This window comes from Stegostoma tigrinum, chromosome 1 (genome assembly GCF_030684315.1).
Source record: "Stegostoma tigrinum isolate sSteTig4 chromosome 1, sSteTig4.hap1, whole genome shotgun sequence".
Taxonomy (NCBI): Eukaryota; Metazoa; Chordata; class Chondrichthyes; order Orectolobiformes; family Stegostomatidae; genus Stegostoma; species Stegostoma tigrinum.
This window is the reverse complement of record NC_081354.1, coordinates 97,133,212-97,146,438: the sequence shown is the minus strand read 5'-3', so window position 1 is coordinate 97,146,438 and position 13,227 is coordinate 97,133,212. Positions and strand designations below refer to the sequence as shown.

The following is a 13,227-nucleotide window of genomic DNA, read 5'->3' as shown; positions in this document are numbered from 1 at the left end:
CAGGATTCCATTGCTAGTGCAATGAAATTATTATACCATCACCTTCCTTAAATCATGCAAGTGGAAAAAATGAAATTGTAACTTGCTGACTCAGCAGGAACAAAGTCAAATCTCATGATATGATTAACAAATATTCAAGATCATCCAATGCAATACTGCAGAAATACTGGCTTGCTGGACACAATGATTTTCAGAATAAGGGTTGACTTGCAGTCCAATCCAGGTGTTTGCTAAGGTTACCTTTATTGGCCAGTGCATCAAGTATAGGAGTTGGGAGGTCAAGATGCAGCTGTACAGGATTTTGGTTCAGCTAATATTGGAATACTGTGTGCCGTTCTAGTCTCCCTGATATAGGGAGGATGTTGTGAAAAGGGTTCAGAAAAGATTTACAAGGATGTTGCCAGGGTTAGAGGGGCTGAGCCCTTAGGCAGAGGCTGGATAGACTGGGCGACATTATAGATGTTTATAAAATCACGTGGGGCATGGACATGATGAATAGTCAAGGCCTTTTCCCAGAGGTGGGAGGGGGTCCAAAACTAGACGGCATAAGTTTAAGGTGAGAGGGGAAAGATTTAAAAGGGATCTGAGGGGCAACGTTTTCATGCAGAGGGTGGGGAGTGTATGAAATGAGCTGCCAGAGGAAGTGGTGGAAGCTAATATAATTACAACATCCAAAAGGTATCTGGATGGATATGTGAATAGGAAGTATTTATAGGGATATGGGCCAAATGCTGGCAAATGGGATTAGATTTTATTTGATGTGTCTGGTTGGCATGGACGAATTGGACCGAAATGTCTGTTTCCCTGCTAAGTATCTCTGTGACTCTAAGGGCTCAGATGGATCGAAAACATTGCGTGACAGAGTTTAAGGTCTTGTATCTGAACACAAGCAGAATTTGTACCAGCGGGGAAGAAATGCTCCCGGAGATTAAGATAAATATGTATGACCTTTTGAACTTTACAGAGCGATTATTAAAATGTGACGATGGCTGGGGCTCGATTGTGAAAAGCGATTCGACATTTCGGAAAAGACGATGGTTCTGTTCATTCAGGGGACATCAGTTTTCAATACCGAGAAAGGGCCTTGAAAGATCAAGATAGATAATTAAGTTTGCCTTATGGGAAAGGCTTATAGGTTCCCGAACAGTAGTTATTCTGAAATATGAAGCAAAGAGGGAGCAAAAACAGAGCAGCCAAGAAATATGCAGCAGTAATTATCAGTGACTTTAATCTACATGAATATTGGAAAAACTAAATTGGTAAAGGAAGCTTAGAAAAAGAATTCATCGAATCACATCAGAACAATTTCTTAGACCAATGCATTCTAAACCAAGGAGGGAACAGGCTATTGTAAAACTTATTGACGTGCAATGAGATGGGATTAAATCAATAACCTCACGGTAAATGAGTTCCGAGGTTACAGCGATCACTAAACAGAATTTCGGTCAAGGTCCGAAACGTCAGCTTTTGTGCTCCTGAGATGCTGCTTGGCCTGCTGTGTTCATCCAGCCCCACACTTTGTTATCTCGGATTCTCCAGCATCTGCAGTTCCCATTATCTCTATTCATGTTCAGTTTGACAGTTGTAGTGTTGGTCCATGGTTAGGGTTTTAAATCTGAATAAAAAGGTAACAGAGTATGAAAGCAGGGGTGGTCGAGGTAAACTGGGAGAGGAGATTAAAAATTGGTCAGAAGAATTGCAATTAAAGACTTTTAAGAGGGTAATTAATAACTCGCAAAGATTCATGCCTGTGAGAAAGAAACGTTCTCAAAAAGGAAGATAAGGACAGTATGAATTTGGGAGCAACACTGTAAAAATCAAAGGTTGACAAAAGATCAGAGAATTGGACAGACTTTAAGAATCAGCAAAGGGTGATTATGAAAATAGAGAGACAGAAAACAGAGTAATAGAGGATGCTCACTCTAGTAATATAGGAAGAATATAAATTGCAATATAAATGAGAGATTCAACAAGTATTTAAACAGGGAAAGATTAACTAACACAAGTGTTGGCCCTCGAGAGTAAGACTGTGTTTTCTGCTATTAATTCCCCAAAGAAATGGTGCAGGGTTTGAATAAATGTTTTGTACTGGGCAACAAGGTAGCAGACTGAGAAGAGGGAGGCAGAAATGTATACAGCCTTACACCTGTCATTGGAAATGGTCTGGAGTCCATTATTAACAGAGTTATAGCACGATTCTTAGAAAATTATAATGTGACCACACAGACCGAACAAGGCTTTGTGAAAGAACAGTTGCGTTAAACTAATTTTTTTTTAAAAAGGAAGAAAAAATTCCAGGCTGAGCTGGGAATCCACGTGATGTGCTTGGATTTCCAGATGCCACAAAGGTTCTGCACATGATAAGGGGACATGATGTAGGGGGTAACATGTTAGTATGGTGAAAGATGGTTTAGCTGACAGCAAGACAGCAGGGATAAATGGGTTATTTCAGGTTGGAAACATGCAACTTCTGGATCAGTACTGGGCCCTCATCTACTTACTACATATATATGGGCATCAGCGGCCAGACCAGCATTTGTTAGCTATCACTAAATGCTCGGACTGGAGTCACATGTAGGCCAGTTTCCTTTGCTTGAGGACAAGATTTTTTTTTTAAAAAATCAATAGTAGTTATAAAGGACACCATTAGTCTAGCCTTTTGTTCCAGATTTTTATTGTATTCAAATTTCACTGCCCACCATGGTGGGATTCAAATCCATGTTCTCTGAAAATGAGCCTAGGCTTCTGGATTTTGGTTTTGGTTTCCTAATTTGAAAGGGGATACAATTCCTTTAAAAGCAGCTCAAAGTGGATTCACTCCTCACATTGCTGGGATAAAGGGCTCAACTTTATGAAGAGCAGTTGAAGAGGTCACACATATTCAGGACAAGACGTACATCCTGAATGAATCAAATCAACATTGAACACATTGGGAAATTTTCCACGTTTGTTTATTCTGACTCCAGTAAAGATGAAGCAGGGGCAAGTCAGCAGCTCTGGCAGCTAGGACATTAGTGACTCATCTTACATTAGTGTTGCCTGATTGACAAGGCCAGAAGCTGCTTATTTGCATGCTGGGATAAACTCATGGAATAAAACTTGAAGGTTCTGAAACAGTAAGCGACATGCATGTTCCAGTTACAACAGAAATTCTGCAGAAATATGCCAAATATGAAAATATGGGAAAACTCCAGAGGGAGGTTCCAGAAAAATGTAACTGTGCCTCACTGTTTTAAACTTAGAAGTAATAAGTAGATGCTGCATACAAATATGAATCTGTCTAACTTTCTTTGTCTCCCTCACACACTAATTTCCCCACACAGAATTCCCAGCGCTCAGTGCCCAGCTCTGTTCTTCACTCGATTCGCATGTTGCACAAGATCCTTCCCATAATGTGCTTGAGAAAGTTACCACGCTCTGCAATGCTTGACCCTGATGTGAATAAACTTCCATTTCATCCTCCTCAGAACCTCCCAATGCATTGTACAATGACATGTAGAAGGGTAGGTCTCACAAACAGTAGATGAATGAATTATTTAGTTAGTCTGTTTTTGCTAGGACAGTAGACAAACACCATGTTCCATTCCAACAGTGACGTGGGATGATGTACATTTTCCTGAGCCAAAAACAAAATTCGTTAAATTCAATAGAACAACAGTATAGTGAGGTATTGTGCTCTAACACACAGTGAGTTTGAATTCTTGATCTTCCGAACTGGTAGTAATCCATGCACACCTACTGCAATTTTTGCCGGTTGCAATAGGGTGTTGTTTTAGGGTTCCTGGGAACAGCCTTAAACGTTTGTCTTGGGATTTCGTTCTTAACTGGTAGTGATCTATGCAACCAGCAATATAAATACTAGCCTACCACGCTAAGGCAAGAAAGTCATGAACTTTGTAGAGTTACTAAGACATTATGCAGCACGAACCGAGATTGCATTTAGTTTGTGATTTTGTGACACATGTTAGAAAGACTGAAGTTTGAGCATCATTCCAAGCAGGCAGCTAAGTTACTGGACAGAGATAATGGGAACTGCAGATGCTGGAGAATTCCAAGATAATAAAATGTGAGGCTGGATGAACACAGCAGGCCAAGCAGCATCTCAGGAGCACAAAAGCTGACGTTTTGGGCCTAGACCCTTCATCAGAAACCTCTCTGATGAAGGGTCTAGGCCCGAAACGTCAGCTTTTGTGCTCCTGAGATGCTGCTTGGCCTGCTGTGTTCATCCAGCCTCACATTTTATTATCTTTAAGTTACTGGACAGTTGGGATCTTGTCTGTAGAATCCTGAATATAACAGTAGAAGTTGTGTCCTTTCATAGTAACTGCATTTGCTTCTAAGAATCAAATCCTAAATAATCAACTGGGAACTTAGAGGGGTTGGGGTGTTAAAGTTACTATATGCAAAGAAGCAAATACAGCTAAGTTAAAAGCAAATCACATCAGAACAAGTAGGAACTGCGGATGCTGGAGAATCTGAGATAACAAGGTGTAGAGTTGGATTACCACAGCAGGTCAAGGAGCATCATATGAGCAGGAAAGCTGACGTTTCTTCAGAAGCAGCCAGGCCCCAAACATCAAGCTTTCCTACTCATATGCTGCTGCTTGGCCTGAAGTTCATCCAGCCCTACACCTTGTTATCTCACATCAGAACAAGATAGCTTAGTGGATCAATGAAAATATGTCTGTCTGTCTTAAGCTAACAGTTTGTCAACATAAATTTTTCTTCAAGATGATGCCATACCTGTTATATATTCCAGCACTTTCAGTGTGAAGCAATCAACAACTTTGTTGATCCTCTAAAAGCATATGTAGAGAAAATAACAGGACCGCAGATGAGGAGTCAGATTCTGCCTATCACCAGGAGAACACAACTGCAACAGCCACAGGAGAATTTCTGGTGATGGAATTTACCTTCCAGCCATTTAAAGAACCAGGAATTGACAGTTCCCAGCAATACTGGCTCTGGTACAGCCATTCCAAGGCCGTAAGGAGCAGCACATGGCTGGAGGTGGTACTTGTGCCCCTCATTTGAGTGAAAATTACCTCAAAGAGATGTCAGTTGGAAAGTACTGGATCTGCAAACAATTTCTGGGAAGCCGGAACTGGAGAGTGCAGGGGGTCTCAGTGAGGGGGAGACTCAAAAGATCCACAGCTTTGTTACCCTTTGAATGAAGAATAATTTTCCTCATCTCATTCCTGAATGGTCCACCCTACATCCTGAGACTGCATTGCCTGCTTCTAAACTTTCCTACAAGGAAAACCATCCTCGCTGCATCCATTTGTGCAGCCCTGTTAGAATTTTATACAACTCAAATAGGCCCTCTTTTATCTTTCTAAACTCTACCTAATACAGATTAAGGTGAATCAACCTCTTCAATTAGTATAATCTTACCATCCCCATCAGCCAAGTGAACATCCACTCCACTCCCTCTGTGGCAAATATACCTTATCTAAAGTAGAGAAACTAAAAGTGCATGTAATACTCTAGGCATTGTCTTACCCAAGACCCTGTATGGCTGCAGTAAGACATTGGTACTTCTGAACTCAAAACTTTTTGCAATAAAAAGGTCAATACGACATCCGTCTAATCGTTGCTGTACCTGCCTGTACACTTTCAGTGACTGGTATACCAGGATACACAGATCTTTACGTATGCCCACAGTTCTCAATAGAGCACCATTTAAATAACACACAGTCGTTCTGTTTCTCCAAAAGCGTAAAACTTCATTTTACCAAGTTGCACTGCATATTGTGCCCATGTTTAAGTGGATCTCCTCCAGATGCTCGTGTGTCCTCCCACAGTCCAAACATGTGCAGGGTTGGGTGGATTGGCCATGCCGAATTGCCCAGCGACCCAGGATGTGCAGACCGGGCGGGTTCGCCGCAGTGGATACAGGGCGACAGGGATGGGTACGTGTGCGTGTGCGCGCACGCACACGCACACAAACCCCTTGCCTAAATCCCACTGAAGCCCCCTTACAACATTAGCAAACCAGATTTTTTTTTAAAAGCAACAATTGACATTAGACTAGTTTTAATTCCAAACTTAAATTACCAAATCTGAATTTTTTTTCAACCTGGCATAGCGGGCTTGGAACTCGTGTTCCTAGTATGTTAGCCCAAGGCTCTGGATTACTTCTCTAGTGACAGTACTACCATATCCCTGATCAAATATAGAATCATAGATCTTATCCCTAGATAATTTTGCATGACCATTCCACCTAACTGGCATATTTTTTGACTGTAGAAGGAAACTGGAGCACCTGCAGGAAACCCATGCAAACACGGGGAGAATGTGCAAATTCCACACAGACACCAGAGGGTGGAATCGAACCCAGGTCCCTGGAGCTGTGAGGCAACAGTGCTAACCACTGAGCCACTGTGCAGCCCTATCTACAGACGTTCCTACCAAAATAATATGGTTTTAGTCACAATTTTTGCAGCCAAGCTATCAAAGTTAACAAATATTCTACCTCAACATTCATTTTCACTTGTGAGTTTAAAAATAAGACAGCCTTTGAACTGGTTATGTCACCAAAAAAACACTTCATATTATGAACAGGTCCCGGCTTTTGTTATTATGTTCTGTTCCCCAAAAATAGGTTCAAATAATGGCATATATAAGGGGCAAGAGGGCAGCTAAGGAAAGGGTAGGTCCACTCAAGGACAAAAGGAAGGAATGTGTGGGGGGGAGCTGGAGGGAATGTGAGAGGTCTTCAACAAATACTTTGCATTCATATTCACCAAAGAGAAAGACTTGGTGGATGGAGGACCTTGAAGGGTATCTTGATATTCTGCATGTCAATATATTTTTTAAAGAATGATGTTGGGCGTATTTAAAAAACAAGCATTAAGGTAGACTAGTCCCCAGCACCTGATGGGGTCAATCCCAAAATACTAAGGAAGGTGTGGGAAGAAACCTCTGGGGCTTTGTACGAAATCTTTGTATCATCTTTTGTCACAGGAGAGGTCCCAGAGAAGTGGAGAATTGACAATGTTGTTCTTTTGCTTATGAAGAGCCATGGGAATAATCTGGGGAGTTACAAGCCAGTGAGCCTTACATCAGTGGCAGGGAAATCACTGCAGAAGATTCATAGGGGATTTACTCACATTTTGAAAAATATGAACTTATTAGCGATAGGCAGCATGGCTTTGTGCAGGGAAGGTTGTGTCTCATAAACTTGACTATCACTTTTTTAAAAAATGTCAAAGACAATTGATGAGGGCAGAGCATGTTGTGTATATTGACTTTAGAAGGGCCTTTGACAAGTTCCTTCATAGCAGACTGATACAAAAAGGTGAAGTTACGTGGGATCGGTGGTGAACTGGTAAGATGGATACAGAACTGGCTTAATCACAGTGAAATGATTTCTTGTTGACTGGAGGTCTGTGACAGTGGTGTTCTACAGGGATCAGTGCTGGGGCCCCTGTTGATTGTAACATGTGTAAATCATTTGGAGGAGAATGAGCGTCGCCTGATTCGTAAGTTATTGGATCACAAAGACCGGGGAGCTGCAGATAGCAAGAGGACCACCAGAGGACGCAGCAGGAGATAGATAGGCTGGAGACAGGTGGAGAAATGGCAGATGGAATTTAATCCAAATAAATGCTCGGTCATGTATTTTTGAAAATCTAATCCAGGGGTGAAGTTTACAGTAAATGGCAGAACTCTTAGTAGCATCAACATACAGAAGGATTTAGGTGCACAAAGAACTGAACTCCAGAAATGAAGTAAGATTAACTTCTCTTGACATCAACACAGAATTTCAGTGAGCGCGGCTTGAATGAGCCCTAGCCAAACTGGCGTCAGTAGGCAACAGGGAAAATACTCTCCACCAGTTGAATGCATACTTAGCAGACAGAAAGATGGTTGAGATTATTGGAGGTTCTCAGTTCTAGGTCATATCTGCAGGAGTTCCTCAACATAGGATCCTCAGTCCAACCATCCTCAACTACTTCATTAATGACCTTCCTTCCATTATAAAGGTCAGAAGTAAGGACATTCACTAATGCACAATGTTCAGCATCATTCGTGATACTTTAGGTACTGAAGCAGTCCATATCCAAAAGTAGCAACACCTGGACAACATATTTGAGATTGGGCTGAAAAGGGGCTAGTAACATTCATGTTACACAAGTGCCAGGCAATGACCATCTCTAACAACAGAGTCTAACCATTGCTCCTGATGTTCAATGGCAGTATCATCAAGTCAAGCTTCCACTGTCCATATCCTGAAGGCTATCCTGGCTAAAAATATTGAACTGGGCCAGCATTGCAAATACTGTGATTACAAGCACAAGTCAGCATTCAGACAACCTGGTGCAAACAGCTCACCTCCTGATTCTCAAACATCTGTCCACATCTACAAAGCACAAGGAACACTCCCTATTTTCCTGGAAAGGTGCAGCCCCAAAAGAAGCTCAACACCTTCTATGGCAGGGCAGTTGCTTGATTGGCAGATCATCCATCACCTTTAACATTCACTTTGTCTTCCACCGATGCTCTGTGATAACAGAAAGTACCATCTACAAGGTGCAAAGCAGCAACCTATAATGGTTGTTTCATCAGCACTTTTAAATCTCTGAATTCTGCCACATAGAAGGGCATCAGCAGCAGATACATGGGCATCATCTTCGAGTAAATACTCCAAGCCTACCTTGGAACTATATCATAGTGGAAAAAAAACAGTGTCTGGATCAAAGTCATAAAAGCCTGTTCCTAACAGCACTCTGACGGTACCTACACTGCACAGCTCACCACCAGGTCTTTTAGGGATAGGCAACAGATGGTGGCCTAGACAATGACATTCTTCTCTAAAATGAATTTTATAAATTGATACCGACTATTTATTGGCCTTGCTGTTCACTGGTACCTTGGCCTGCCGGCCACTGACTGATGAGCCTTGTCAGTGTCTGACCATATCATAAACTACATACAGGCACGGTTGAAAATCCTGAATTTGTCTTAAATGATTGCAAACATATGTAAAGTTCTGATGCGAATAGCTACCTAGTATACAAAGTACCTGCATTAGTGGGAGCCAGTTGCTTAGCAATAATGCCACTGCACTAACGATCGAGAGGCCTAACCTAGCCTAATGTTGTGGGGTCATAGGCTCAAATCCCAGCAATTGATGGATCTTAATTCATTCCATAAAAAAACCAAGAATTTAAAGTCAGTCTAATTGTTACCATGGCAACTATTGTCAATGGCTGTAAAAATTCAGTTCACTACCATCTTTAGGAAACAAAATCCACTGTCCTAACCCAGTCTGGCCTACATGGTGGCTGACAGTTAACATCCCTCTGAAACTGCGTAGCAACCCAGAAACATCCAAATGCTGTGAAACAATATCAAGGGAAAGAAGAGGTTTGGAAACACCAGCCAATATCCCCTTACCAGTAACCTTGGCAAGTTTATGAACAGGTACTATTTCGTGTGGAATATCATTGAGCAGGAGGCCTGTTGACAAAATGGCTGACATGACTGCAATTTAAGTGCACAGGAACCCACAGCATGCACATTCACAAAACTTAATCGCATGTTTTCTAATATTCAGGCAAATTAAGTATTATAAGACACACAAAACTCCATGTTGAAGAATTTAAGAGCATTCAGTCAGTCGTGATCAACTAAGCTGCCAATGTATTGACTGGTAATATCAAATGACAAAACTGGATCTTGTGGCATTAGAGTTTAAGGTTGATGGGAGCACAGGATGTGGAACAGATGTTTCCTTTAGTTAGTCAGTCAGCCCCATACAACAAATTGGAACCACACCAATTCAAAAACCAGATTTTACAGGCACTGTCATTTCTTCCAATAAATGGTGCAAACCCTTCATGCACATTCTGTACCTACTAGTTGAAATATATTCTCTCTATTTATAAATAAAATGAAAGATGCTCTTTCTAAGTTATACACAGTTACATGCCGCACGAGCTGGAATTGAATTCAGCCTGAAATCTGAGTCTCTGCTGTTTAGTTTGGGAGACATCCAACTAAATCCAAGTTAAGTTTAGTCCCACGTGCTCTCCCTTAACTTCCCAAATACACTGCTCAGATACAGTGCCTTTTTGTTAGGATCAGAATGCTAACAGCAGCATATAACAGAAAGAACACAAGCAGACGCATGGTTCTTTATTAATTCTACCCCTAAAATCAATTTTTTTTTAAGTGAAACTCTGAGACTTTGTCTCCTTTCTATGCACACCACTCTCAACAAAGTATTAGGCAAGGTTTCCATAGGAGATCATTAGATGGCTAGAACTGTATACAGAGGGAGGTGGTCAAAACACCTATTTTACGAAAACATCCCAATATTTTTGAACGTATCATTAACTTTGGTATAATGTTTTGAACAGTTTGAAGCTGTAAAAGGAGCTAATTGAAAGAAATTTGCCTCAAATCACAGCTTTGAATCCCATGCCAAACACAAACAAAAAGCAGGAGCAAAGCAAATTACTGCAGATGTTGGAATCTGTACTGAAAACAACAAATGCTAGAAATCAGAGGGTCAGGCAGTATCCATGGAGAGCGCGCTTGCTACGATCACAAGCAAAAAGCAAATTGCTATCTGCTTTGATGCAGGTTTAGAGTTTTCATCTCACCAGCTCTGATACTAGTTGTTTTAGTGATATCTCATTCAAGGAGCTGAGCCACAGCGAAAGGAGGGCTTTCAGCCACAGTTCCTGGGATAAGCAATGGAAAGCTGCCAGCCATTTCTGTGAGCATTCAGCCTGCCTTAACAAGTTAGAGATTCTTGGCCTGGACTACAAGGAGGATCACAAGCTTTCTCAACAAGTTAACACACACTGCTGTTTGATATTGCCAAATCTGTGGAATTTGTTCTTTTTAAATCTCCACACACCCCCTCTAAGAGGTAAACAAACCAAAATACCACACTGAGGTGTTTGAAAAGAATTGGGTGCGAGTCAATGGAGGAGAGACATTGGGGGAAATGATGAACCGCTTGTTTAAATACGTTTTATGCAGGGTCTCGGAGAAGACAGAGTTTGAGAGGATTCATAGCAAATTAGAGAATGAACCTGGCGAGTCAAGCCACAAATGTCATCCACTGGGGGTGACAGTGAGGGATTATAAAGAACTTGGATTTAAGGAGAACCGAGTGCTTTTAAATGCAGCTGGGGATTGGAGAGAGATTGGGTGCAAAGGTTAGGGCCACAAAGGGATTTAAAACCGTGAAATGAAAATGTTTTGTTTTGGATGTTATGTATCAAAGATGAGCAATAGCTAGATCCCACAGCATTCAAAACAGGGTTTTCATAGACCAAAGCATAAGTAAAGACTGCCCTTTTGAACAAAAAGTAATTAAGAGTTACTTCAGCACACCTCTATATCTCATTTGCTCAATTCAGTGTGATAAATCATGCTTCTGGAAAGCATCTCAGGTTACAGGTTCAAGACATTACATCAATACAAACTGTTGCCCCAATGCTGCTTTATTCTTTATTTCCTGTAGATCTGATTTTTTTTTGGTAATGAATTGTTGGGTTGCAGCCCCTGAATATTTGGAAGTTAAATTGAGACAGTAGGTGGACTACTTTCAGCCAACATCATGATCTACCATTACGCAAAATCACAAAGATGACCTAATCTTTCACCTCCAATGGTGTAACAGCCCACACTCAACATTCCTCTTCCAGTTTAAATAATCAAATACAGTCACGTGCTACTGAATAGGTTTTCAAGTCAAATAACCCACAGAGGCTCCACATTAACTTCAGTACTGTATATACAATGTCTCTAAGCCCTCATTCCTTCCCACTATGCGAAGACTCTTCTATATTCCAGGTCGGATTCTCTGCTCATAATTAAGCTAGAATACCTCATCTCTCTCCCTGTACACCCATCACTATCCAAATAGCGACAAAGCCTTCCATCATTACCACTCAGCAGCACTGAATTCCTTTGCTGATCTCCTCTTATTGAAAAGCCTCCTCAAAGCCTTCAATTTGACCTTGGTTCCAGTCACCTTCCCCAGTTTTTACAGTGCATCTAGTTTTCCAAACTCTTGAACGATAACTTCAATGAATCAAAGTGTCTCAGAAGTCTAAGTTGTTCAGTAAATTGTTGCAAAGCAAAATTTATAAGTGATGTATTTTCCATTGCAGATGCTGGTCTCAATTCTTGAGTAATGAGACACAATTGTTCTTTTAGAGAGTACTAATGCATCACCAATCACCAGAGAGAGGGGGATAAGCCAAAGTTGTTTCTGCACTGGCATCAAATGTCAGGCTCAGTCCCTGACTGGAAATGCCCAGGACTGGCCAGTGTCAGCTCACCGAAAATCAGGATTCCAACTGAGCATATTATCTATTTATCTCCAACACATATGAAAGCTGTGCACAGAGAAACTTTGCAGAGAATCAAAATATGCTATTAATCGCAATATATTATGAAATAAATGCAGAAACTTTAAATCAAAGTTAATTTCTTTAGTACACGAGGTCAACCAAAGCTAATTTCAGAAAAATCAAAATTAGACCCTGAACTGAAAACCCACTGCCATTTGAAACAAAAATAAAATTTTAGTTGAGCTTCAAGTTTCAATTTTGAAAGTAAATTTTAAATACAAGAAATATTTGAAAGTAGTAGAAACAAAGTTAATTGCATGTGAGTACTACTGAGGTACAAGCATTCCAGGTTGCCTGTAACGTACCTTCCACACCTGGTTAGGTTGCTCATTCCTGACTCATGTTATGAGACTAGTGTCCATTTTTAGTTCCATTGCCTAGCAGTTATTGCCTAATAGTCTCTGAAGAAAACTTACAGGCCCGAGACAAGAAAATGTATACATTTTTATGCAAAAGCAAAACACTGAAAGTTGTTAATAACACAGCTCTAATGCCCGAGAGCTCAGTATGTACACAGCAAGTTAAACAAAAGAGAAATGTGTATAATGGTAGAGACAATGATAAACGTTTTATAATCGCCTTACCTTTGCTACCCAGCTAAACAATGGTGCCATTCCACAAGTTATCAGCTACCCGTCTCTTTAAAAAGGGTGCTGTTAAGCATACACCTTTAGCTACATAGGTCCAGACATAAGCTTTCCTTACACACTATACTAACTATGAAGTACTGGCAGTCCACATTGCAGTTTGCACAAATCCCAGCCTTAATTATTGTGAGGTCATCATCCAGTCTCCCCACCCTCGCCTTTTACAATCTGACTTACAGTAGTCTTTTCAGCTGCACTTT

General features: G+C 40.9%; 1 protein-coding gene across 4 annotated transcripts in view; it reads right to left on the bottom strand.

Moving 5' to 3' along the window:
* The window catches only part of tbc1d1 (TBC1 (tre-2/USP6, BUB2, cdc16) domain family, member 1), a 260,206-nt gene that overhangs the window by 165,644 nt on the left and 81,335 nt on the right, over positions 1 to 13,227 (bottom strand). The window contains exon 1 of one of the 4 annotated variants that reach the window (XM_048535110.2): positions 12,965 to 13,180. The exons of the other annotated variants lie outside the window; for them this stretch is intronic. Coding sequence (XP_048391067.1) covers positions 12,965 to 12,994 — 30 coding nt within the window. The 5' untranslated portion in view covers positions 12,995 to 13,180. Of the gene's footprint in view, positions 1 to 12,964; positions 13,181 to 13,227 lie in introns of those variants that run through there. 4 annotated transcript variants of the gene reach the window in all.